The sequence below is a fragment of the Salvia miltiorrhiza genome, chromosome 8 (assembly GCF_028751815.1).
Source record: "Salvia miltiorrhiza cultivar Shanhuang (shh) chromosome 8, IMPLAD_Smil_shh, whole genome shotgun sequence".
Classification (NCBI taxonomy): Eukaryota; Viridiplantae; Streptophyta; class Magnoliopsida; order Lamiales; family Lamiaceae; genus Salvia; species Salvia miltiorrhiza.
Window position 1 is genome coordinate 28,479,649 of NC_080394.1, and position 26,822 is coordinate 28,506,470.

Below are 26,822 nucleotides of genomic sequence, written 5' to 3' on the forward strand. Positions count from 1 at the left end.
AAAATCCGTAAAGCTATGATGAATCTTTAGTTCTTGCTTCCAATCTTTCAATTTTTCGTCTCTTCAAGTTCTCCAACTGTAAATATGAGCAAAGGTTAAGGCTCAGTTATTTTTCTTGAAGCTTTCAAAGGGTATTTATAGGGCAGGGTATCAGATACTGAAGAAAACAAGTGAAAATCGATTTTTGGGTCAAAAATACGTCAAAATGCGGTCAAACCCAACGAACACGCGGCCCAGGGCGGAGGCGCGCGTCCAAAACAGCAGGAAACGCAGCACCACGCGGCTCTGGCACGCGGCCATGCGTCTAGGCCGCAGGCTATTTCAATTTTGAACAAAATTTTATTTTGACACGTTCTCCCTCGTCCGAAGTCCTATTTTCGATCCGTTTACGCTCACGAACTCGTATCAAGATGAACTTCAACTTCTATTTAGATTATTTTGCCAAAATATGCTTCAATATTCCTGAAAATTTGCTCAAACAATGAAAAAGTGATAAGTTCTCGACAATAAACCAATATACGCTCAAATAAACCATCAAACACACAAAATTCTCACAACTAAGCATCAAATATGACACACCAAGAGGCAAAAATGTATATTTATAGCCTTATATTTCTCTCTTTTAGTATTGCACCTCGAACGATTGGATGACTATTGTGCGGTGTAGAATGCTCACCCTCGATGACTATCCTTTGATGAGATAATCTCGACTGCATAAAGAGAACCTCAACATGAATAAAAATAAGTTTATACACATTAAATGTGAGAAAAAAAAATGAAACATGTGCTTACATTGATACTGGTTTGACCATTGCTTAAATTCACACGACATCTAATTCCAACAGTCTTCGTACATGCAGGCATTTTTGTAAGACTTCTTGATGTAGAAGATTGAGAGTTTCCAATTACCTAAGAAGACGTGGTTGGACAAAAGGTCTTTTTATGTCCTGTATCCTTGCAAATGCTACACCGTTGTATCAGTCCTTTCCTAAAGAGGCGAGTACTTGATGATTGTTCATTCTAGACTCGTATCTTGCTCTTCTTGCAAGTCATATTCTCTATAAGTGGAGGTTCAATTGGTGCATGAAATTTTTTCTTAAAGAACTTTATTCCAGTAACATGTTTGATTGTATACATACAAACCTTTTTTTTTTTTTTTTTGATGAAAATACATTATAAATAATACAAACCACACACACCCCACCTAGTGATTATTGTGGCCGAGAGTACTCGAACCTGTGACCTCTTGGACAACAGGCAACCACCCCAACCACTAGGCCATCCCAAGGGGACACATACAAACCTTTTGATACATAGATTTGTGGTACCAATTTAAAATTATTGACATGAGATCTATTTTGAAAATACATATGGCAACTATGGCATGACAATATAAAATTCCAGTCAGTTCCCATTTCTTACAAGTACACAACTTTTTATTTAGAAACAGAGTACGCTTATATTCACCATATCCAACCTCATATTCAGACTCACATTTTGAAGAACCCTACACCCAACTTTTCATCCTTTGGCATCAAAATAAATTTTCATAGCAACAGGTGACCATTCACCAATCCATTTATAACATACTAATTTTTTTCTATCTTTAATCCTAAGCATCATCATCTCTCTAATATCTTCTAGCATGTTTATAATAGGCATATGTACCTTGCATTTACTAAACTAGAACTGAAACAAAATACGAAAAATTAAAAATTACATTATTTAAGGACTATGGATTATAAAGTATTTAAGTTGGGGGATATGGGCTATAGAATTAAATAGTCAATTTATAATTATTTTATTATTATTATTATTATTATTATTATTATTATTATTATTATTATTATTATTATTATTATTATTATTATTATTTGAGATTATAACGAGTAAAACGGGAGTACGAATAGAATTATGCGCAATTGAAATACGTTTTAAACTTACGTTTCATGAAAGATACATATTACTAAATATATCTTGGGCTGAATCAAATTTGAGCTTAATGCATAGTGATAGGTCCAACGTTAAGCCCGATTTTGTCGAAACTATTCAGAAGTTCAACAATTGAATTAATTAATGTTGGGATGTACACTTGAGTTAGTATCAACAGGTTGGGCTGTACGCTTAAATTAGTTGTAGTTATCATGTCTTAAGAGAAATATATACATTTAAGATGGTTGTGACTAGTGAGTCTACGTCATATAATTTGAATATTACTCCAAAAATGATGTTTTTGTGCAAAATATGAATGCGTTGAGCTTTCTGTATCGACCAATTAACCTAAAATACTTGGTTTGATTGGCCAATGGAATGGGTGTAACCACATTCTACCTTTTGTTAGTTGTATCATACGATAAAAAGGATCTTAATTTTTTTTTATAGGATGTAGTTGTATTGAGATTTTTATTTTTCGTTAAAATTAAAAATATCGAATAAAACAAAATATAATGAAATTGATTAAATTCAAAATTAGTATATTAAAACATAATCTTATTTGAAAAATAAGCTAGGATGTCTTTTTTTTCTTTCAAAAAAAAAATAACAACTTTTGAGGAGTTGTTCAATAGCAACTTACAAGCAAAAGAAATACTAATATCTTATAAATTTAGGCAGATGTAGTTATGCAAAATAAGATATTGTGGTTGATCCGTGCAAGAAATGGACAAGGTTTGTGAGATAGTAATTTTCATAACCGTCGAATCAGAAAAAAAAAAAAAAAAATACTTCCTCCGTTCCAATAGGTACGTTTTTATTTTTGAGACGTCTCACTAGAATAGATCCATCTTTTTATTTTGAGTAAAAAAAATGTACTTCCTTCATTCCACTAAAAGTGACTTGTACTATCTCATTATAAATTACTTGTTCCATAAATAATAGCATCCACATTGGTGTTACATGATAGCTTACTTTATGGGGGACCACATGGTGTAAAGAGGCTGCATTGGGGTTAAATGATAGCCTACATGATTTTTTTAGTTTTGATTTTTATGCTTTTCACTTAAATTTAATTGCTCAAATTTAAATAATTAAAATTCCATTAAAATAAAAAACCTAAAAATTACATAAAAAAAATTAAAATTACATAAATTAAAATCCTAGTCTAGATAAGCCCACGACGCTTGAGCATTTCTTGGACCATGTACTCGTGGGCCATCCTTTGTGCATCGCTCATATGCGATGTATCCAGACTGAGGAGTTGCATATCGAGCTCCCTCTCCTTGAGCTCGTTCTTTTTGGCATACTTGGCGGTGATTTTTTTCAAGTTTTAATTTAAAAAACACGGAAATCGAGACAGTCAAAATTAAAATTCGAATTTTTGATTTTTTTTTTTTAAATGGTTGAACGGTCGATCGGGCTACACGTTAGAACGTGTGGCCCTCGTGTAAGAGAGGGTTGCATCGCCTTACACGAGTAGGCCGCTGTCGTGTAGGCGATGCGGATGCTCTAACAAAATTTAACACAAAAAAAGTAGGCTTTGCCACTTTTAACCACTTTATACCTTCACCTTATTTTACGTGCAATAAAACAATCTGTCACTTTTAATGAGATTTAGAGAGTACTTTATTGATGTGGACCACACCACTTTCTTTATAAAAATTAAGTTTCATAATCTCGGCGCTAAAGAGAAGTCGGCCTATTAGAGTAAGATGTGAGAGTACTAATTAATTAGTGACACGTGGGACCCAACCTAATCATAGGTATGGTATTGTGTTGTGTAGCATATTCGCATGGGGGCACCATACCACTTTGGATATTCTACCAACGATGCGATCCACTTGCCAGATCCATTTCTAATAAATCATCGCCCCTCTCTATCCAATATTACCAAACTGCATCTCAACATATTTGATTTTATCTATTTCATTCATTAAACTCCTTTGCTACATAAGTTTTAGTATTTCAGTATTGTCATATTTGCTCCGAAAATTCCAAAAATTTACTACAGTTAAGTTATTTTGACTTGAATATAGAAATTCATCATTTCACGCATCTACAATATCTCTTAAAAATACACATAAGCAAAATATGACTATTGTCTTAATTCTTCACTCGTTAGTGAGATTGATTAAGTAGTTCAAGTTGTTTCATTTGTAGTATTGTTTCTTTTGTTTTTGTAGTTTTATGCCTGTATTTATTGCTTTCTAAAATTAACATTTAAAATATATAATGTTTAATAAGTATATTATAAAAATTAAAATAAAAAATACTCCCTCCGTCCCGCAAAGCTTGAACAATATTTCTTTTCGGGTTGTACCGCGAAGCTTGAGCACTTTCGTTATATGACAAAAGTTTTTACTTTTATTCACCTTTTCACTTTTTCACCTAGAGCACTTAACACATAAAATACGAACTCTTTAAAATTCGTAAAAAAGAAATTGCTCAAGTTTCGTAGGACGGAGGAAGTATCTAATACTTCCTTCATCCCAACTAATTTGATCAATATTTTTTTTGAACCGTGCAACTAAGATCAATTTCCTTATATGAAATAAATATATGTAAAAAAAAATATTTAATCATTTATTTATTTTATTAATACTAGTATTTACCAAACACATTCAAAATATTAATTTTTTAAATTATGTATCAAAAAGAAGTCGATCAACTTAAATGAAATGGAAGGAGTAAAAATTTATTCTTGTTCTTAAAAGTAAAAGACAATCTCCTGAACTCCCACTTGCCAAACTAAGTAACGAAAGAAGAGGTATGCGTGTATTGGTCAAGCGGTAAGAAGTTAATGTGTCAAAGGTCTTGTGTTCGAGTCTCCTGTGATGCGGTCTTTAACTTTTTTGTATTTAATACTGTTAATTAAAAAAAAAAGAAAAAAGAAGAAGAGTACGAAAGGAGAGCCAACCATTCCATTAATTCAAATAGCAAACCGACATCACAGAAGAGGGAAGCCCTAATTCCCAATACAAGCGGGTGAATGAATGCCACGTCTCTGCTCCACTCAACGTGGCATCCTATAACCAGAGTTCACGAAGATCCCGTGCACCCTCACCCAACCAAAAGCACTGCAACTATAATAAGAAAGACAAAATAGCTACCTCTCTTCCGCACTACATGACGCCAAAAATACGGCATTTCCAGTTAAGAAAAGAGAGAGGCTTTTCTTCTCATTTTCTCAAGGTGTTCAGTGCGTCAAAACTCTCTCTCTCTCTCTCACACATATAAATATATATGAAAAAGAGCATGCACAAAGGAATATTTGGTGATTCCTGATTGATTCCGCAATGTCGCGAGAGAGGTTGATTTCCAGCTACGACCGCTCCGCGGTCTTGTCGTCTCACTCGCTCCGCTTCAGCGGCGACGCGGCGGCGTCCACCAGGATTTTCGATGAGTTGCCCACGGCTACTATAGTATCGGTCTCGCGTCCAGATGCGAGCGACATCACGCCATTGCTGTTGTCGTACAACATTGAGCTCCAGTACAAACAGGTAGCCTGATTCATCGTCGTCACGTGGTCCCACGTGCCAACTGCGTGTTTATGTGTGCATGCGCGCATCAATTTTTTTTTTGTTTTGTTTTGTTTATGGCATGCGTTTGCGCACTCTATGTATATGTATGCGATTAGACGTATATAGATGTATAATTGCTTGTGCGATAGGTGCGAAGGTGAATTGATCCCCAATTCGAGTTTTTGACTTCATAGTCTGATGATTTGGATGTGATCAGAGTTTAATATCATATTTAGTGTTTGTTTAGTTGAAAATATGCTGTTGTAATGTTGTAGTTGAATATATGGATGACTTATTGGTTAGCAACTACAATTGGATTTTCCTTTTTGAAAATTTTCATATGCGTGGATTTTCTTTACACTGCGGTTTAGATGGACCTGGGACTCTTGGCTGACTAGAAGAGGGAAAATAAATGGACCCTTCAATAGAAAATAAGTACTTAGGCTGCTCTGTTTTTAAATGTAAGTGGAGTTCAAGACTAGTTGATTTTTCCAGATACTAACTCGGGTGCTTGTGGAACTCTGTAACGTGCCAGACTGGAATTTGATAATGTAATTCTGTCAATAAATGCTCTACCTAATTTGGCTTAGTATACTGAAACGGGCCTCAGGGTGATTTTTTAAGGGGGGGACCTTAGAGTTCTACTATTCTACTATTCTACTAATCGTAATGTGCCTGGGAAAAGGGGCTTTAATGAAGTAAAACATCATGCATTTTCTCATGGCACACTACTGTTGCACTGCATCCGACCATGTTCACATCTTTATGCAGAATAAATCATAAATCCTACTATATCGGTCCTATCACTCCATTACTCATAGTAATATTTTGGTACAGCAGTTAAAAAAGATTATTATGTATTGCATCTCGTATTGCATTTCAGTTCTGTACAACATGTGCACAAAATGATATCTTCAGCATTTACTATGTTTTAGTGAAATACAACTCAAGATTCAGCATTGATTGAAACAGAGGGTCAGAATTGAGCGTGAAAGCAATCTGATAAAAAACTAATATGTCAAGTTAACAGTAGAAAGGCAGGTCAAGTTTGATATTTCTTCTTGGTTTTTCAGTTACCAAGATTACTTATGCATAAGAAAGGAACAAAAATAGACTGTCTTGATGAAGATGCTAAGTTATATATGTCTGGTTTCGTCAATTATTTGTTTGTTTTTGCATTGTCATGCTGTGCTTTTCATTCCTTTTTACTTTACACCCTCCTAATATGGTTTAAAACCTTTATTCCTATCTTTTAATTTTCTTCTAGTAGGTGCATAATATGAATATATGTCTCAAGTTTAATTCAAAATTCTTTGTGACAGTTCAAGTGGCAATTGTGGAAAAAGGCTTCTCAAGTTATTTATTTACACCTTTCACTAAAGAAACGTGCAATAATTGAAGAATTTCATGAGAAGCAGGAGCAGGTTCTCTTTCTCTCCCATATCTCTTCATGGGCAACATGTCCTGTTTTACTTTTGCATTTCCTTTTCAAATTTTTCTGAGCACAGTCCTTTATAGTGATTCATATGGTTTTTGCTGATCATTGTCGCAACTTGTGTTTCCTGAAAAAGGTTAAGGAACTTCTACATAACATAGGAGTAGGAGATCATGCAACAGTTGTGCATGATGAGGATGACCCTGATGCTGGAGCTTTGCCAATATATCATGACGAAAGTCTTAGGAACAGGTTGTGAAAAGTTATATTTTGAACTTTTGACTTAGAAAATTTCCGCCCTTCATTAATTCATCTTCAAGGTATTTTCTTGGGCAGAAATATTCCATCAAGAGCTGTTTTCTCAGTTATTCGGCCAGCCCTTGGTAAGCAACAGATTTCAGACAAAGGAAAAGCTGCAATGCAAGGTTACCTGAATCATTTTCTGGGGAACTTGGACATTGTTAATTCACGAGAGGTGAAAAGTGAAAACTAAATTAATTTTCTCTTTTACGCATGACACTTTCCTAATCACAAAAAAATCTAAGAAATTCAAATTTGTTCCTCCAGTTTTATTAATTGTTCACTCTAAGATCGTGGTGCTTTCATAAGCAATAACCTTCATATTGTACTTAAAGTTTTATGTAGAAATCAGCTATTAATTTTAGTAAAATTTTCTAACTAATTTGGGTGCTTGGATAGCCATGCGCCTACTGACATTTTGCCATTTCTAAGTGAAATTAGTCTCAATCATTTCCAACAGTGGGAAAGGGGTTGAGACTTAATGCTTAACTGGCCATTCTAATAAACATAGCTGAATCAGTGTCCTATGCTACATCACTTGCATTTGTGAAGGTTATGGCCGTATTTTTCTTTGAATCTATATTGTAGTTTGCTTGCATATCATATTAACACGTTCTGAACTAATGCCAGTCAAAAAGTTTCTTTTCGTTTTCCGCTTGCCTTTTGAGTACATCTTTAGATACTTCCATGTGATATGTGATCCTACATGCAATGACAAATGATTCTGACCTTAGACTTGTTTTTCTTTCATATTCCAGGTATGCAAGTTCTTGGAGGTGTCTAGGTTATCATTTTCAGAAGAGTACGGTCCAAAGCTGAAAGAAGGTTATGTGTTGGTTAAGCATTTGGACGGATCTTCAGAGGAAGATACATGCCCAGGATCTTGGCTATGCTCTTGTTGTTGTGGCAGAAATTGGCGAAAAGTAAGTGATCTCGAACAAGTGTTTCATGTTCTGTCATAAGAGGCGATTACATAGAACCACATTCAAGAACGAAAAGTACACATGATTTCTCCAAACTAATTGCACTTTTGCTCATATCCAACCTTAGGTTTGTATAGACTGACATATACCAAGATCTTGCAACTTGAAAAGTTGTGAGACTGGGAGCTGGTAAAAATGCAAGACAACTCAATCACAACATTGTCAGTTACAAATGTTTTAGAGGGAATGATATAATTAATCTTCAAGTTAATTGTTAGATATCTTTCATTGATTGTTAAACCCCAAAAACAGGTAGGTAGCTGGCCATTAAGATTATGCAAAACATAGCAAGATATATTACTGGATGTTGCATAAGAATCCTAATTGTTTGCATATTTATGGGGCTACTTATATAGTTATTCATATCCCGCACTTGAGAGGGTTTTTATTAGCAGGAGCGTAGATTTTTTGCAACTCTACGTTGATTCTAAAAAAATACACCCTCCATCACATTTGACTTGGTCTATATTCCTTTTCATGTTATCCCATTTAACTTTGTTTGTTTCCTTTTTGGATAATCACTTTATACTACATCAAATACGGGCCCACACACCTTTACACTATAATCTTACCCTCCTAAATAACTTTCCAAACAGAAATAGGCCAAGTGAAGTGGGACGGAGGGAGAATTGTTTATCCTTTGAGAACTCAATGTGATGATCTGACATATCAGTACCTGGTTTTGTGTCCTTAATGAACTAAAGAGTACCATGAACTCCTCAATGAAATCTGATCACTATAGTTTGATTCAACATGATAGTTTTTTTTTTTCAGAACCAATAAAGATTTCATGACTACTCAGTGCGTATTAATAATTTAAGTCAATCCTTTTCTGGTTTTCAGATGATATTGTGTGGATAACTTTTTTGCATTATTGTTATTGCTGTTTCTTTTGGTGTGTGTTGGGGTGGAGGCGGTCAATTTTGAATAAACTGATCACAAATGACCGGAATTTAGGTTTGGCTTGTTCTGAAACCGGGATACCTGGCTTTCCTTGGAAATCATTTTGATACCAAACTCTTAGACATAGTTGTCTTTGATGTCCTACCGGCTTCAAATAAGAAAGGAGATGATGAAGTGCATTTGGCGAAACAGTCGAAGGAACGAAATCCTTTGCGCCATGCATTTAAGGTCAGCTTTTCTTTCACATCCTATTTGGCTAATCATCATACACGAAAGATATGACACTAAACAACGCTTTTCCTAGCTTATCTCTATAGATTCCCCATGTTCTGTTCATTTTTTCCGGGCTTTAGGGTATTTAGTTTATCCATGGTTTACAACGGTTTGAAATTTATAAGAAAACAGCATGAAACTGGAATGAGAAATGAACACATGATATTCTGCATATCAAATCGGAAGGATGCAGCATATAGGTGCTTCACCCGAAGGACTTACAGACATATAAGAGTATGAATGAAGACTGTATCACAATGAAATCATTACTTGTTATACTTAATTCCGAAGATGATCTTTTTGAAAAGTTGAAAATTGTGGCCTACATAATCAATCTATAACGGTAATTTGGAGGTTCTTTGAGGTAAAAGTTGAACATCCAATACCCATTCTATGCCATTGATATAATTGAAGCTTGAAGCTGCCTTCAAGGTTGATTAATTTGTGAGTCAAGTCACCATGTTGTAACTTGCAGCATTCAGTTTTCATATGTCTTGGGAAACATGAAATCATTTAATCAGAAAGCAACTAACTTGATTTCCTTGGTTTAAGTGCTGAACAGGTTTGTAGTGGGAATAGAAGTATAAAGATAAGGACTACAAGCAACGCTAAAGTTCTAGAGTGGATATCTGCAATTAATGCCGTCGAGTCAAAGCGTTCTGAAAGTTGGTGTCATCCTCACCGTTTTAATTCATTTGCTCCTACTAGAGGACTGGCAGAAGATGGAAGCCTAGCTCAATGGTTTATAGACGGAAAAGCAGCATTTGAATCAATTGCTTCATCCATAGAGCGAGCTAGATCCGAGGTTAAGTTTCCAGACATGTCATTTAATTGTCTCACCATTTTTCGCCATTCAAGTATCTAAACTAGCCGAAGTATGTTTGCAGATATACATAACCGGATGGTGGCTTTGCCCAGAATTGTACTTAAGACGGCCATATCACAATAACAGCTCCTCCAGGCTTGATATTTTACTTGAGGCTAAAGCTAAGGAAGGGGTTCAGGTACAATTTTTAAGCATTCAGACCCAAGAGGCCAATTAAACTGCATTTAAAAAACACTCTCTGTTTCTTTCAACTTCTCTCATCTTGTTAACCATGTCATCTACTACTTAGAAATCAGTCATTACTTTTGTTGTTGATCTTTGTCTCAAATGTCCAATTGCGGTAAAGATTAAATGGTTTTTGCACAGATATGTGAACTGGAACTGTGAAAGTATCAGTAAAAATGCAGACCAGAATTCAGTTTTTTTCATGAAAACTAAGATTCGATGAAGATGCATGCAACTTCACTTGGACTTTACCAGTAAAAATTGGCTGCAACCTTTACAATTGCTTACAGTGCCAAATACACTATCTTGACTGATTGCAAAGTAAAATTACACAGAAATTTTATATTCCCTTTACAAGAAAGCAATAGCTTTTATCATTCTGAATATCACCTCAGGGTTCTGGTTCTCCATTTTCTTGTTTATAGCCGTGGAAGCAAAGCTACACTGAAGTTTGTTTGTTTCTATATCGTTCACTATAGTTCTTCTCTGAATTCTTTATACATAATACTGTGCAGATACACATTCTTCTCTACAAGGAAGTTTCTCTTGCTTTAAAAATTAATAGCTTATATAGTAAGAGAAAGCTTCTTAGCATTCATGAAAATGTCAAAGTTCTACGGTATCCTGATCATTTGTCAAGTGGCGTCTACTTATGGTAGGTTGTTGCTTCTGAAATCCTACACTAAAGAAATAAAAGATTTTTTTTTTCATTTATGGTTTTTGAGAAATTCATTCAAACTCGTCCAAGAAGTTTTTCAATCTCGTCTTAAAAGTTAGTCATTGTTCATGCAGGTCTCACCATGAAAAACTTGTTATTGTGGATAACAAAATATGTTATATCGGAGGGCTAGATTTATGCTTTGGCCGGTTTGACACTACTGAACACAAAATAAGTGATTTGCCTCCCTTCTTATGGCCTGGAAAAGACTACTACAATCCAAGGTAAATCATCTTTTATATGAAATGTGTGTCATGTATGTATTCAGAAAGTAAGTACTGGCTAAGAGTCTGAGTTCTTTAAAATGCTCATATTTGTCCAGGAATTTGGTTGTTACAAGATCTAGATTGGTCACTGGTTGGAATACCAGAAGATTATTTCCATTAGCTCTTCTTCGGCTATAGTTCATTAGTAAAGATTCTTGCAAGCCAAGTGTGCTCCAGTTTCCCATTGGCTTTCTTACATTGCTTGGATATAGGATTTTAGTCAGCAGAGCATAAAGCGTTTTATTGCTTTTCCACTTTACCCCTTCTATGAAGAAGCATCCAATCGATGTAATACACATATAGCATTCTCCATTAAAATTGTAGACCCATAATAGCCTTTATCCATGTACTATTATAGTTATAGAAATTCCCACATAACATGATAAACAGAGAAAATAATGGCACTTGTCATGAATGCTGACAACAAAATTAGTGACCAAGAGATGTAAACCTGTTAGTATCTTATTAATTTCACCTAATTTGCTCTTATCGACGTTCACCACTCCATGGGATTTTGATTTTGACACTTCACATGGGGGCAGAGAATCGGAACCAAATTCATGGGAGGATGCCCTAAAAGATGAACTGGATAGAGAAAAATACCCTCGGATGCCGTGGCATGATGTTCATTGTGCCGTATGGGGCCCCCCTTGCAGGGATATTGCTAGACATTTTGTTCAGCGCTGGAATCATGCAAAGGTTAGCCTCCCTGCTTCTGGTATATTCTGAAAAATATTCAGCTACTGATATATTTCCACCATCAAACCAGAGGAGTAAAGCACCAAATGAGGAGAAAATACCGTTACTTATGCCGCAACATCAGATGGTTTTACCGCACTACATGGGAAAAAGCAGTGAAATAGACATTAGCAGGAAAATCTCTGAAGTTGAACCAGAGGGTTTGAGTAGGAAAAATTCATTTTCCTCAGAAACACCACCTGACGACATCCCACTACTTTTGCCGCATGACGCGAATGGTCCAGAGTCTTCCGTCATGGAAAATAAATGGAATGCCTTCAACTCAAGTAAATACACCCCAAATGAGAAGATTGGTCATATTAGAAGCAGGTCACTTTCTTACCAAGACACGAGATTTAGTTTCTTTGATAACTATGATACTGCAAATATCAAAAGTGCAACAACAGTGGAGACAACCTCAGAACCTGATCTGCAACGAAGCCAGGTCAAATCAGCCAATGAAGTAACACAAGTTGGTCCACGTAGTTTATGCCGCTGCCAGGTTAGTTACCAATGGAAACATATCTTATTGAAATTGGTATCTGATTTCCAATTATCAGAGATGTGATTCCCAGCTTTGAAAAATAATTGTAGTTTCCTCAAATTCATTCAGGCATTAGAAACAAATTGTTATGATCTGGTTCCCAAGTTAGATAATTAATTTTGAAGCAAATAAATGGGGTCTTGGTGTAAGCTCTATATATCGTGCTTTGAATTCTTTTAGACCTTAGAGATGTAGCTCTCATTAGTAGTTTCGACAAAAATGTTTTACTTTTTCCCCATGATTCTGGAAGCATCAAGATGCTTGAGGAGGTCAGATGAAAAAATAATGCAGTAATCATGCATACTCTAGAAGGAAAAAGAAGCGACTACTCGGGCATGAACTGCTTGTGTCCCTGAGGAAGGTTTCTTGTGCAACTAAGAAATTTTAATTGTAGCTTAACTTAAACGCAATAACCTGATTTTGAGTAGAACAAACGCTACTCTTGAGGGGGCAATAAAAAGAAGCAAATAAATTAACTTGGGAGGCTAAGCCCATTTTGTACAGAAAAGTAAAAATAATTTGGACCATGAGCCAACTGAAGTGGATTGATTAGCCTCAAAAGTTTACCCTAAGTTGTATATTTCACTTCTATAGGTTGTCAGGAGTGTGAGCCAGTGGTCTGCTGGGACAAATCAAACTGAAGACAGTATTCATAGAGCTTATTGTGCTCTCATTGAGGAGGCAGAGCACTTCATATATATTGAGGTGAATTTTTATGTATATTTTGTGTGTCTTCTTGTCTTAGGAGCCATCAATCTGCTTCCATCTGAACATCTCAACTTTTTTATGATCTTCATAAGGAAAATGCATTTAGAAGGTTGGTGAACTAGGCATCTAATTAGAAAGAAATTATCTCATTTTTTCAACATAGAAAGTATGATCATCATCCGGTCACATGGTTCAATAAATCTTTCACCAAGTTAAGATTTGAAAAATATGCTGAAGCTGAACGTTACCAGAAGTATTTTACTTCAAACTATTCTTTTTCAAACTCTGGTTCTTAGGTTTTAGAATTGTGACTTTTGTTTCTCAGATGAGACAAGATATGGACTAGATGTGAATCTTCGTTCTCTTTCATGAATTTGATATTTCCAAATGTCCTGAAAATGGACATAGAGAATCCATGCTAAACATCTCACTGCTTGAACTTGATTTCTTCTGAAAAGACCTAAATATAAGCTTCGTCAGCATCTAAGAAAAAATTTGTTCTATAATAACTGTATTATCAGAGTTACAGTAACCTCTTTGTCTAAAAAGTAATAATAGAACAAACAGGAGAGTGGCTGCAATGAATGTGGTATTCTGCATGACAAGGTTAGTGAAGACGATAAAGTAAGCCTTCGGCTAAAATCATGATGTAAGTTAAAAAGAGGTTAATTAAATGCTACTAAATTAGGTCTGCCTGCTCCTTTTGGATGAATGTGTTTCCGTTTTTGGTCATACATGGCTTAAAATTATAGAAAGAGGACTTCATCTTTGCACTTCTGCAAATGTTCTGATTTTACATTCCTTTTCTTTAATGTTAACTTGAAACTGAATTTTGCAAGTAATATGTAAAATTTGTCCCTTGTCTACTTCCAGAATCAATTTTTTATATCAGGCCTTGCAGAAGATGAAGTTATACAAAACCGTGTGCTTGAATCTCTGTATAACCGCATAATGCGGGCTCACAAAGAGAAAACGTGCTTCAGAGTCATAATTGTCATCCCACTCTTACCTGGGTTTCAGGTACTTATCTGCTGAATAGAAAGCTTCCATCTCGATCTTGTTTACTATATCTCTGAGTAACTATCTAGTAAACAGGGTGGTGTGGATGATGGAGGTGCTGCTACTGTTAGAGCAATAATGCATTGGCAGTACCGTACTATTTGCAGAACAGAAAGTTCAATATTGCAAAAACTTAGCGCAGAGCTTGGTCCTGTAATGCATAATTACATATCTTTCTTTGGTTTAAGAAATTATGGCAGACTTTTTGATGGTGGTCCTCTGGTTACGAGTCAGGTATATATCCTTTTGGCTAATTTTATTTGTCATCCTTTCCATCTAAGAGCAGTTAGCATTTATCCTTGATCAGTACGATATGACTTTCCAAGCCAATAGATAAATCTAGCAATCCCCTCATGCTCAGTCAGTTTTGACATAGGCAGTTTTAACCATGTCTTGCTTCATGATCAACTTATTATGAAACTTATCTTTCTTTTACAGGTTTATGTCCACAGTAAAGTTATGATAGTAGACGATCGTCGTGCTTTGATTGGGTCGTCCAATATTAATGATCGCAGTTTGCTGGGTTCAAGAGACTCAGAGGTGAGTGTGTTCCCCATTGGTTCAATTACCAAACCGCCATATCAATATTGCAACACTAGGAGAAGAATGTTTTATGGAACCTAAAACTAAACACATATGGCAATTTCATGAGTTCTTATCTTTTGGTTTCACATAAGGTCCTCAAATGCTCTGCCCTACTTAATTTTTCAACGACTGACTTGACAATGACATTTCATTGTAATGCGAGCTTGACATGCATAGATTCACGTATGCATTATTCATACAAATATATACAATCATAGTTACAATAACACGGATGTGGGCATAAAATAATTGGTTGATTAATAAAGTATTAATTAGTTGTTTTTTAACTTTATTTTTCTTGAGTTACTTTTTATTTTTATACTCTGCAATTTATAACACAAGATCTTGGTCTTTTTTGTTTTATTTTCCTTGATTTTCTAATCTAGATCCAAGTTTGAGGATCACAATATATCTATATATCTATATATATATATATATACATAGGGGAGGGCTACAGTAAAAACACTTCTTAAAATATAAATATAAACGTTTTTTAATGTACGAATTTTATCCAACAGGGTTACGAATTCATCCAACATGATTACGAATTGTGAAAAATAAATTTTTGCTACCTTTGGGATTCGAACTCAGGACCACGAATTCATCCAAAAGGGTTACGAATCAAGATCTTGATGATCTAAGGGCTGAAAATTATTTATATTTTATACACTTAAGAGTGTTTTTATTCTAGCCCTCCCCTATATATATATATATAGGGAAGGGCTAAAATAAGAGCATTTCTTAAGATATAAAATAAGAATCATTTTCAGCCCTTAGATTATCAAGATCTACATTGATTCGTAATCCTGTTGGATGAATTTATGGTCCTGAGTTCAAATCCCAAAGGTAAAAAAAATTATTTTTCACAATTCATACATTTATACAGCGAATTCATACGTGTTCTACATAAAATTCATACATTCAAAATTGCTCTTATTTCTTATTTTAAGATGTGCTCTCACGGTAGCCCACGCCTATATATATATATATGTATATTTCCTTAATCTTAGATTCCTTCTATATGATTTCTTATCCAGATTGCTATCCTGTTAGAAGATAAAGAGTTTGTTGATTCATCCATGGATGGGAGCCTATGGAAGGCTGGAAAGTTTGCTTTTAGCCTTAGACTTTCCTTGTGGACTGAGCACCTTGGTCTACATACTGAAGAGGTGAGCTTAATCATAAATACCATTGAAGATATGCTTTAAGAGCATTGATTTGGAATCTGATTTCTATAAAAGAGTCAGAAAGGCGTGTATAATCTGGCTTCTTGTTGAGTCTTAAATTGTATATATTTCAGACCCTAATTTTGTATGATTATATGGTTTATTGTGTTCTCATGATCGGGTATCTTTTGACATCCCACCCGTTATCTTGCTTTAAGTAACTTTTAGTGCTAAATTGACTTGTAGTGCTAATTTTCGTCCCAATTCCAGGTTGCTAAAATAAAAGACCCCATAGCTGACACAACATACAAAGATTTCTGGTTAGAAATTGCCAAGGTGAGCAAAAATGTTACTACATTGAGTTTGGTTGTGCACTTTCATGTAGGTATGAAAACATATGTGCTTATATAGCTGCCAAAGCAGAGATATACTAGGCTTAATGTTAGGGCTAGGCAATGGTAACTTTGCATGCTAGCAATATCTTTGTTTCTATTAGTTTTTATGAGTATAGTTGTACTAGGTTTGATAGACAATCATCTTCCCTAAGGCTCTGCTAAAACAAGCTGCAAGTTTTTTGGAGTCAAAGCATTCCTCTGTTTTTCTTTTATTGCTCATTTTTACTCTATCTTATTTGACAGTCGAATACAAAGATCTATCACGATGTATTCTCTTGCATTCCGAATGACAGCATCCACTCTAGGTACAATACTATAAAGCTATATTATTATTTTTCTTTCATGTACTTTCATAACTGTAATCAATGGTTGTTGCCAATAATTTCAGATCTGCTCTTAGACAAAGTATGAACCATTGGAAACAGAAGCTTGAGCACACAACGATTGACTTAGGAGTGGCACCAGAGAAACTTGAAATTCATCAGGATGGGGAAGTCACCCAGATGGATCCGGAGACGAAGCTAAAATCAGTGAGAGGACAACTTGTTTCCTTCCCACTGGAGTTCATGAGGCAAGAAGATGATCTAAGACCAATGTTCATCGAGGGTGAGTTCTACGCGTCATCACAGGTATTCCATTGAGTGTATAGATGAATATATTCTGTAATCTTTACATGTACAAAGTGTAAGTAGACATGAATCCTACTTGGAATTCATTGCTGAAGGAAGGGATCATATTTGGTCCATTGTAAGTAGATGTCAATACATTGTATTATCAACATTGAAAATTTAAATACACTCAATTGGTTTCAGATTATTTCTATCTTAAAGCCTATCTTGTGCGTTTTTAGTTCGTAATACAATAGTTCGGTCATCCTCATGCATCCAAAAAGATGGTTTCTGGGACTTTTATCTTCACATTTTCCTTTACAAAATTATTGTAATACTCTATTTATTTTTTCTTTTCACCCCAAGCTAAGCTTCTTCAAAATTTTGTTTGGTATATTTTGGGATTACTGATACCCAAAACCAGACAAAAATGGCAAAGCTAAAACTGATACCAAGACAGTTAAAAATGCACATTGAGGCGATTCTATTCAAATTTGGGTAAATCTAAAACGGCATTCATATTCTTAAAGATTCCGGTTATAAGTAAATGGGCATGATCCCCAACTTCTTGGAAAATAGCATTCACTTGAGCGTAGGTACAATTTGAAATTGGTGAGAAGAAGAAGATGAATGAAAAAAGAGTACAATTGCTGATATATCATCCATAGCTATTCCTCTTCTCTTCTTCCTCCACCCATCAGCCGCCCGCTCCACCAGCCGCTTCGCAGCTTTGCCCCTCTCCTCACACTCCCACACTATCTGTACTGCTTCTTCATTCGATACAACATCCCAAACCTTCAAACCAGAACAAGAAAAAGCAACCTCAGTAAATGCCATAAAACAAGTTGTATATGATAGAGACGACGATGCATACCCCATCTGTGGCCAGCACCACGAACTGGTCTTTACTTGTTATATGTCTGTGAATGACTTGAGGCACAGAAATGAGGCCGAAGTCCTTGACACAGTAGTCCCCGAAGGCTCGAGACATTGCCAGCCCCGGGGAATCCTCATGTGGCAACCACACTCTGTGAACCCCTGGCTCATCATCCAGGCTGTATACTCTCCCATTACACTCTGTTATTCGCTCCGCCTCCTCTGCACACAAACCCAATTCATTCAAACTGCCAAACCCGGATACGAGAGAGAAAGATAGAGACTCACGAGGTAGATTAGGTTTGAAGTCCGTGCTGAGCTGCACTGCCACCATATCCCCATCATCAGAAGGCGTACCCAGCACAGCACGCGAGTCTCCCACATTTGCTAAGAACATATTTTCTCCCTGGGAAAATTATATCACTTTCAATATACATTCTTCAAAATCTAGAGGAGTGTGGGAAAAGAATAAGCCAAATTCAAGTTTTGATCTACTTAATTCACTAAATCCTGTTCAAAGAAGACATAAAAGTGGTCTAGATCATTCTTGTGAAAAACAAGAGTATCATATATAACTAGTAATGAACCAAGTGCAAGATTAAAACCCTCATAAAATGGTCAACTTTTAAATTGAATGCATGTGAAGAATCCTTATGAAGCAACTACTTTTTGAAGGACCACAACCTTGCACAAATAATGACTTTTACCCAACTTTGAAGATAAATCCCTAGTTGATTGTGACACATAGAAATGCATTAGATATCCTAGTTGAATTCTTGCCAAACTGGGAAACAGAGCAACAAGATGCTAGCTAGCTAGGAGGAAGTTTCAAAACGAAACACCTATCTCATTTCAGACATAGGGCAAGAAACCTGGTTTTACCTGCCTAACAATTGTCAAGGCTGTGGTGCCGCTGTTGAATGCATCAATCTTGCGGTGGTGCTCAAGCTGCTGATCAACGGCTGCGCACGTCTTCAAATAGGAATGCTTCCATATGTTGAAGCTATGGAGCTTCTTCTGGGACCCCAAATCGAAATCAGGATCAACTGCAGCATCAACAAGTGTTTCTTGCCAGTTGCAGAGAAGAGACGAAGGCATCGAGTCTCTAACATTCTTCGCCACAAAATGCCCCCACGGACCATGCCCGTCGAATATCCCACAGAATATCATGTCTTCTTGACACCCAAATTCCTAAACAACACAAGTTTATGTCACATACTAAAATTCACAGAATGGGAACACTAATAAAAATGAAAGCATATATACCTCCCAAACAATACAGCAATCTTGATTCACACCTTTCTCTCCCCTCTTTGAGTAAACTGAGGCCAAGTTGTTGGAGCCATCTACATTCACGATTCCTGATGACCTCAATATCAACTCATTTTTCTTGGCATCCTTCGCCATAGCTTTAACAGCCTCTTTCCCATCATCATTGTTCTTCAAATTTCTCGTTTTCTTGATTGAAGAAATCGACCTCGCCAGCCCATTGAACATCGAAGAAAAATGCCCCATATCCCCTCCACAGATACTTCTGCTCACAACCTAAACAAGAAAGAACTCTCTGAGCATACAAATCCAAGTTCATTTTCAATCTATATATATATGAGGTTGAACAAGCACATGATCACATGAATCTTATGCAAGTTGCAATAAAACTAAGATGTAGTCTGACTCAGAAAGCTGAGGTTGCAAGAGGTTTCAAAGGCATAATAAACCCAAAAAGATGAATCTAGCTAGACTGGATTATAAAAACAGTGCAGAGAAAAAGCAGATAATTTTGAAATCTTACATGGAATTCCAACATCATGACTGTGTCACCATGTCAGAAGATGTTATCAACCAAATGGAAATCTAAACAAAAGATCCCAAAGATTCTTACTACAGAGAGACAATCAGCATGAATTTAAGAAAGTTAAAGCCCTTTTCCTCTCTACTCTTTTGTAACAAGATTCCCAGATACCAACCATGATCAAATTACATTAACTCATATCCGATTTAGACAAAAGAATAAATAAAAAATGAAATCTTGATATCTAGTGCGCCACAAGCATAAACATGTGACATCAAATTTAAGGAAGTCTCTCCAAAAGTCTTTAGCTTTCCAGCCAATCTTCACAGGCTAACAGCCAACCGACACACGCACACACACACACACACACACACAAACATTGAAATGAGACACAAATTAAACACCTTGAATCTTCAGAGAAGAATAAGTGGGCGGGAAGATGAGGTGGGTTGCCGGAAAAGAAGGTGAGAAATGGAGAGAGTGAGGAAGGATGGACATCCATGGCTTATTTGAATGTGAATTGTGAAGGGAGAGAGAGGAGAAGAAAACAAAGACGCACACATATGTAGAACTAGTGCTACAAGTGTGTGTATGATGACTACGCGTTAAAAATATTTCACCATATTGGATCAACTGTTTCTTCCAACGCCTGTTTCCATCAATCACGATTATGCCCTTCCATAGCCAACTCCTTATTCTCACAATTTTAAATTACATTTATACAGACTTATATTTCATGTTTCAATGGTGGCATAATACCACATCAATTATCAAGTTTTGATTTTGATGCTACAAAAATAAATATTTGTAAATTATATTCCCTCCGTCCCGCGAATCTTAAGTCAATTCTCTTTGGCACGAGAATTAAGAAAATACTAGTATTTAGTGTGTTAAGTGTGGTAGGCGAAAAAGTGAAAATGTGAATAAAGAGAATTTTTTTTGCCGTATAAAAAAATGACTCAAGATTCGTGGGACGGCTGAAAAAGTAAAGTGACTCAAGATTCGTGGGACGGAGGGAGTAATATATTTTTAGAGTAATTATCATTTTAAACATCAAACTATTTTCGTAATAGTATTAATTATATTATACATTATTGAATTTTTTTTAACTCTAAATTATCGATTTTGTATCAATTGTATCATCTGTTCATTTTTCGGCTCCGAAAAATCGAGAGGTGAATGCTACGTACAATATATAAAGTTATTCGTTTTTTAACTTATATCGCGCAAAACAACATCGTTTTGTGTTTTACTAATAAAAAATTTCTGAGGAATAATTATGGATTTTTCAATTAGTAAGGCATAAAATGATAGCATTTCATGTCATATAAATTAAAAAAGAATAATTCTAAAAATGACGGAGGGCATAATTTAAAATTGATAGTTCATAGTTCAAAAAGAATTTCCAATAATTCATAATGTAATTAATAGTGCCAAAATAAATTTGGACTTAAAGTGATCTATTTACCGATATTTTTAATTGGTTATGATTTTACGATCAAGATCAATTTATCCGAAATTAATGCTAATATGACCGACTAAAAATTCAAGGGGTCAAAATTCAGGTGGTCATATCAGCATCTATTTAGGATAAGTTTCTCTCAGTTACAAAATCATAATAAATTCAAAGTGTAATAATTTATAGATACAATTTTTTTATAGAATGCAAAACTACATATAATTTGACCATAGTTCAATAAATTACATATTATTAACCCTTCAATATCAAACTAGGTCTTTTATTCGGTTGTGTATCAGTGAACACCTAAAACTTGATGCACAAATTGCTAATGTGAAATGCTTTAAATTAATTAAATTTCATAATCATAAATCTTGTACATAAAAGGAATCATCGCTTGGGAATTTCTTTAATTTTTATTTCAGCCTACGCAAAATTTTGATATGAAGCGCATACTCCTTGTAATCATGATCAAGATATAGTATCATAATACAGTCCATTAATACCGTAGCAAAAAGGGGTATTATATATGCTTATGCATGAGAGTAGTCATTATTTTGTTAAGAATTAATATCATCATTATTTGAGTGCTTGATTGAGATAATTACTTTATACATTATCTATTGTTTTAATAATTGACTCGGTAGTGGTCTTAATAAAAAAAAATAAGATAAGATTATAAATATTTGAGAAATATAAGGAAATGATATTTTAATAAAACCATAAATTAGCAAAAAAAATGGTTCAGTCAAAAATTCACATAAAAACCGGTTAAAACCTAGGTGTCTAAAAATCACTACTCTTCGATTTATTAGAGCACTCCTAGCAGAAATCCCAAAATTATACTTTTATATTCCTCCCTAAAACTTTCCTATTTAATTTTAGGATCTCGAATTTATAAATGCATACACCATATCTCCTATTTTCTACATAAAAACAATAATTATGTGTGGGCCCTACTAATTATAAGTTTAAAATAAATTTGGGGTGGGTGTAAATTTAAGATTGAATTTAGGTAGATGTAAAAATTTTTGTGGGCCCCATCCAGTTTAGGGGATCTGCTAGATGTATTTGTTATCTCATTTTCAATTGTTTTAGTCTAAATTTAGAGTTAGTGATGCATTTAGGTGATCTGTTGAGAGTGCTCTAAGGCTTCTTAATCATAATACCTTATTTAAAAATAAGGTATTATGGGAATCATTGGCATGTTTTTTAACAGGAAAATTGAAATAACTAATATGTCGATCGAAAAAACTTGGTTACAAACAAAAATAAACAAAGAAGATTAGGTTAGGAGGTTATGTTGGAATACGTACGTAGCATTGCATGAGTTGAAATATCAGAGATTTATTGTGATTAATAATTGACCAATGATTAAAAAATTCAAGGTCTAACTAAATACTTAGTCTCAGTTTATTCAGATTATGATGATAGCAAGCGCAGATTAATTTTTAGTTAAAAATAAAATTGACGGTGGCGATGAGCACAAATGGCATACTTTGTAAGAAAGCATTATTTCGACCAATCAAATTGAAGTCATACTCATCAGCAATGAGATCACAGTAACCGCTTATCATCAAATAAAGGAAAAGCTTATTTTAAGGAAGATGGGTCAAACTTATAAATTAATTAATTTATAAAAAGATATAGGGATATTTACCGTAAAATACACGAACTTTTAACAAATTTTATTTTTTCCCATAATTTTTAAATTTTTTAAAAAATTACACAACCTTTCGATTTTTTCTGATTTTTCACATAGGTATGAAATACTTAGTCTCAGTATTTGTTGATACCTAAAGGTGACATAATACACGTTTAGGTATGAAATACTCCTAAATATAAGCTGATTTTAGGGCTTTTGACTTAGATTTTTTGATACCTAAACATGTATATCGGCTTTATTATGTCACCTTTATTATCGATTACGTTTAGATATATAAAAAGAAAATAAGTCAAAATCCCTAAAATCAGCATCTATTTGAGAGTATTTCATACCCGTGAGAAAAATCTATTAAAATCGAAAAATTGTGTATTTTTTTTCAAATTTTAAAGATCATGAGAAAAATCAGAATTTATTGACAGTTTTTTTTTTTGGGTCGATAAAAAGAAGATATATTAAAAGAAGCGAAAAAATGGTACCAGCGGTACCCAATTACAGAAATTCCAGGATATAGGAATGCTTGTATCCACAATGTGAAAAATAGAGTTCCAACTCCACATTCTACCTTTAATCTCCTGTGAAACTTTTTGAATTTCCCACACCTTTCCTTGGAACCTGCTCTCATTCCGACATCTCCACAGAATCCAGACCGTACCAATCCACAATCCTTTCAAGAATTTCCGCCATCTCTTTCCTTTGCTAGTATGAATGAAAGACAAAAAGTGTTGAGATAAACCTTTTGGTGTTGCTGTCTTGATGTTGATCCATTGCTGAATATTGTTCCACACTTGTTCTGTTTTTGGACAGTGAAGTAGCACGTGTTCCACCGTCTCTTCCGCTATCGCACATGCATTGCACCATCTCTCCTCATCTGCAATTTGGATCTTTCTTTTGAGAAGATTATCACATGTGGCAAGTCGATTCCTCAAGCTACGCCATGCCGTCACCCTCGCCTTATGTGTTGTAGGTGCATTCCAGACTTTCGCCGCTTCCGCCACCGAGATCGACACCTCCTCTCTTTTTTCCTTGGCAAAAGTCTCATACGCAGAAGAAGTAGAAAACTTGCCATCTTTTGCCGCTTTCCATCTCCATCCGTCCTTCTCACCTAGACAAGGAACAACAACAGAAATAACCTCCATAAGTTGGTTGAAGCAACTCACTTCCCTCCCTCTCAAACCCCTACGCCATCTCAACTCCCACGCCCACACACCGCCCTCCCATTTTCCGAATTCCCCCACCCTTCCTTTCTTGTCTTCACTCAGCTGAAAAAGCCTTGGAAACCTGAATTTCAACGGTTAATGTATTTTACGATAAATATCTCAAAAATATAATAGTTTAAGATGACAAAATATGAGATAATGATATCCATGGGATGTTGGAGAACAGAGATAATAATTTCACGATGTGGGTTATTAACATTTGTAATTTCAAGGAAATTGTAAGATCTTTTCTATAAAAAAAAGGTTATAATAAGATCTTGATATATGGAGTATTATATATTGACGTTTAGGAGATACGGAGATAAAAGAGAGCATTCCGAAAAGATATTTGAATACTTGACCAAGGAAGAAAAATAAATTTTTCAATGACATTCCGCGAATTACATCATAATTTTGAGGGTAAAACTTGGACGTTGAATATTTTTTATACAAACTTAATAGTTTAGAATTTTAAAAAAATAAATTATAATTCTGAATATTTTTAATAAAGCAAGTAGTATAATTTAAGATTGAAAGTGATATTTATCTTTTAAAATAATTATAAATAAATAAATAAATAAGCAAAAAAAAAATCAAATAAGCTAAACAAATACCCTTTGCATTGAGTTGTACATCGCGGATACCTTGTCTTTTATCACATTTACCAAATGTTTACACTCAATACATGTTTGGTGGTCTTATAAGTTTGGATAATTAAATAATCTGAAATGATCTATTCTTTTAGTACCCAAGTTATTAATCAAGAGGGCCCGAAATGTAATAAAGATTTCTTTTATTTTATTATTCGTTTTTTAAAAACAATCTCATCACCTCTATGATAAATTAATCTTTATGATACAATAATTATTCACTATTTTTCTCTTTATACACTTATCTTACTTTTATAATTTTATTAATCAATTTATTTTCAAATATAAACACTAAACTAACTACAACCCATATACAATGCACACATTCAAATGTATATATATATATATATATATATATATATATATATATAAAATAATTCATAATTTATATATCATTCTTTTTTTTGGAATGCAAAACTTATATATCATTCTATGGGGTCTATTATTCACAAGAACCATTAGACCATTGCATATATCCAAATCCAAACATCACTATACACATTTATTCTCATACTATCTCTACTTATTTTATAGGTCGGCAGAACATTAAAGCTCGTGGCACAAATTAATTAGTCGTTGACCAAAGTGCAATTTTTTCTTTTTTTGAAAATGACCAAGTGCAATTATGAGATCAAATTCCTTAAGGTATATCCCTAGGTCTCATTATAATAAGTTTTTATTTAAAATAAAAATTTAATACATAACATAACTTATTATTTACATTATATATTATCGTAACACACAATTAACCTCAAATTTCGTCGAAAGTCAAATTCAGGTGAAAATTACAACAAAAATATAAATTCATGTATTTTTTGACTTAATTGAAAGTTCAAATAAAAATTATTCGTGTATTTTTTTTACCATAACCCTATAAATATATTTCATTCTAAAATTATACTCCCTCCGTCCCAATTACACTCGTCATATTTATTTTGAGCACGATTATTAAGGAGAGTAGAATTAGTATAATAAAAATATATAAATGTGTGGAATCATATTATTTGTAGTGTAAAATTATTACTAAATATAAAAACAGGACAAGATCAATAAAATAATTTTCAAAAAAAAAAAGATCAATAAAACGAAGTGAGTATTTTCGAAAGTGGCGTTCCGCGTTGGTAGAAATTTCGCAAAAGATGGGCAATACGCGGCAGCTTTTCACATTATTGTGGTGAGGTGGTGGTCGTGACTCGAGTCGTGACTCGTGAGCATCCAAAAATATCTAATCATTGATTTCATTAGTTGGTTTTGTTTTATTTTAGTGATTATTGATAATAAACTAGTTTAAAGTTAAAGATCAAACGGGATAATATATGGGCTTCATATTAGGGGCCCGCTGCTTGTCATATTAGTACTTTTTCATTTATTTACTTAAACAAGAAAGAATTTGGTTCCTTGAAAAAAAAATAAGACGACCATTGCGGATTTAATTAATTAAAAATTTGAATTTCAATTGATAATTAATAAAGTTTAATTGTCAAGAATTAAGATCACCGATGCAGAATTTATTACTTAATGAATTAATTGTCAAGTATTAAAATTTAATTATAAATTATCAAATACAAATTCTGAATTACTCCCACGAAACTTGACATGTTTCTAAAAATGGCAAAAAATTTGTCATTTATTCACCTTTTCACTTTTTCACCTACCACACTTAACACACAAAATACCAATTTCTTAATTCCTGTGCCGAAAAGAAATGGGTCACGCTTCATGGGACGGAGGGAGTACTTGGATAAGAAAAATAAAAACAATTAACAATTAGTTAATAAAAAATATTCTCTCCATTCCATCTGTAATCTCACACTACTTTTGTGCAGGAGACTAAGAAATATGATGAAAATTATTTAAATATTAGGTATAGAGAGATAGAATATGTTGTCAGAAAAGAAATGAGACATTTATAACGAGACATCCCATTATGAAAAGTGTGATATTTATAATTAGGACGGATGGAGTATTACTATAATTTGTGGATGTTTTTACAAT

The 26,822-nt window shown here is 34.3% G+C and overlaps 2 protein-coding genes across 2 annotated transcripts; one reads left to right on the forward strand and one right to left on the reverse strand.

Moving 5' to 3' along the window:
- The first annotated feature begins 4,991 nt into the window (after window positions 1-4,991).
- LOC130997476 (phospholipase D zeta 1-like) lies at window positions 4,992-17,396 on the forward strand. The gene is made up of 20 exons (XM_057922790.1): window positions 4,992-5,435; window positions 6,779-6,880; window positions 7,028-7,143; window positions 7,228-7,366; window positions 7,950-8,114; window positions 9,132-9,305; window positions 9,913-10,155; window positions 10,238-10,354; window positions 10,917-11,056; window positions 11,194-11,343; window positions 11,928-12,084; window positions 12,155-12,625; window positions 13,262-13,372; window positions 14,249-14,395; window positions 14,471-14,668; window positions 14,873-14,974; window positions 16,057-16,188; window positions 16,456-16,521; window positions 16,824-16,885; window positions 16,969-17,396. The coding sequence occupies exons 1-20, from the start codon at window positions 5,232-5,234 to the stop codon at window positions 17,219-17,221; spliced, it is 3,249 nt and encodes a 1,082-aa protein (XP_057778773.1). The 5' UTR covers window positions 4,992-5,231; the 3' UTR covers window positions 17,222-17,396.
- Window positions 17,397-17,681: 285 nt separating this feature from the next.
- Window positions 17,682-20,440, reverse strand: LOC130997477 (probable protein phosphatase 2C 34). The gene is made up of 6 exons (XM_057922791.1): window positions 19,857-20,440; window positions 19,331-19,609; window positions 18,947-19,255; window positions 18,353-18,470; window positions 18,063-18,286; window positions 17,682-17,983 (listed from the first exon to the last, which is right to left on the reverse strand). The coding sequence occupies exons 1-6, from the start codon at window positions 19,872-19,874 to the stop codon at window positions 17,771-17,773; spliced, it is 1,161 nt and encodes a 386-aa protein (XP_057778774.1). The 5' UTR covers window positions 19,875-20,440; the 3' UTR covers window positions 17,682-17,770.
- Window positions 20,441-26,822: the final 6,382 nt, after the last annotated feature.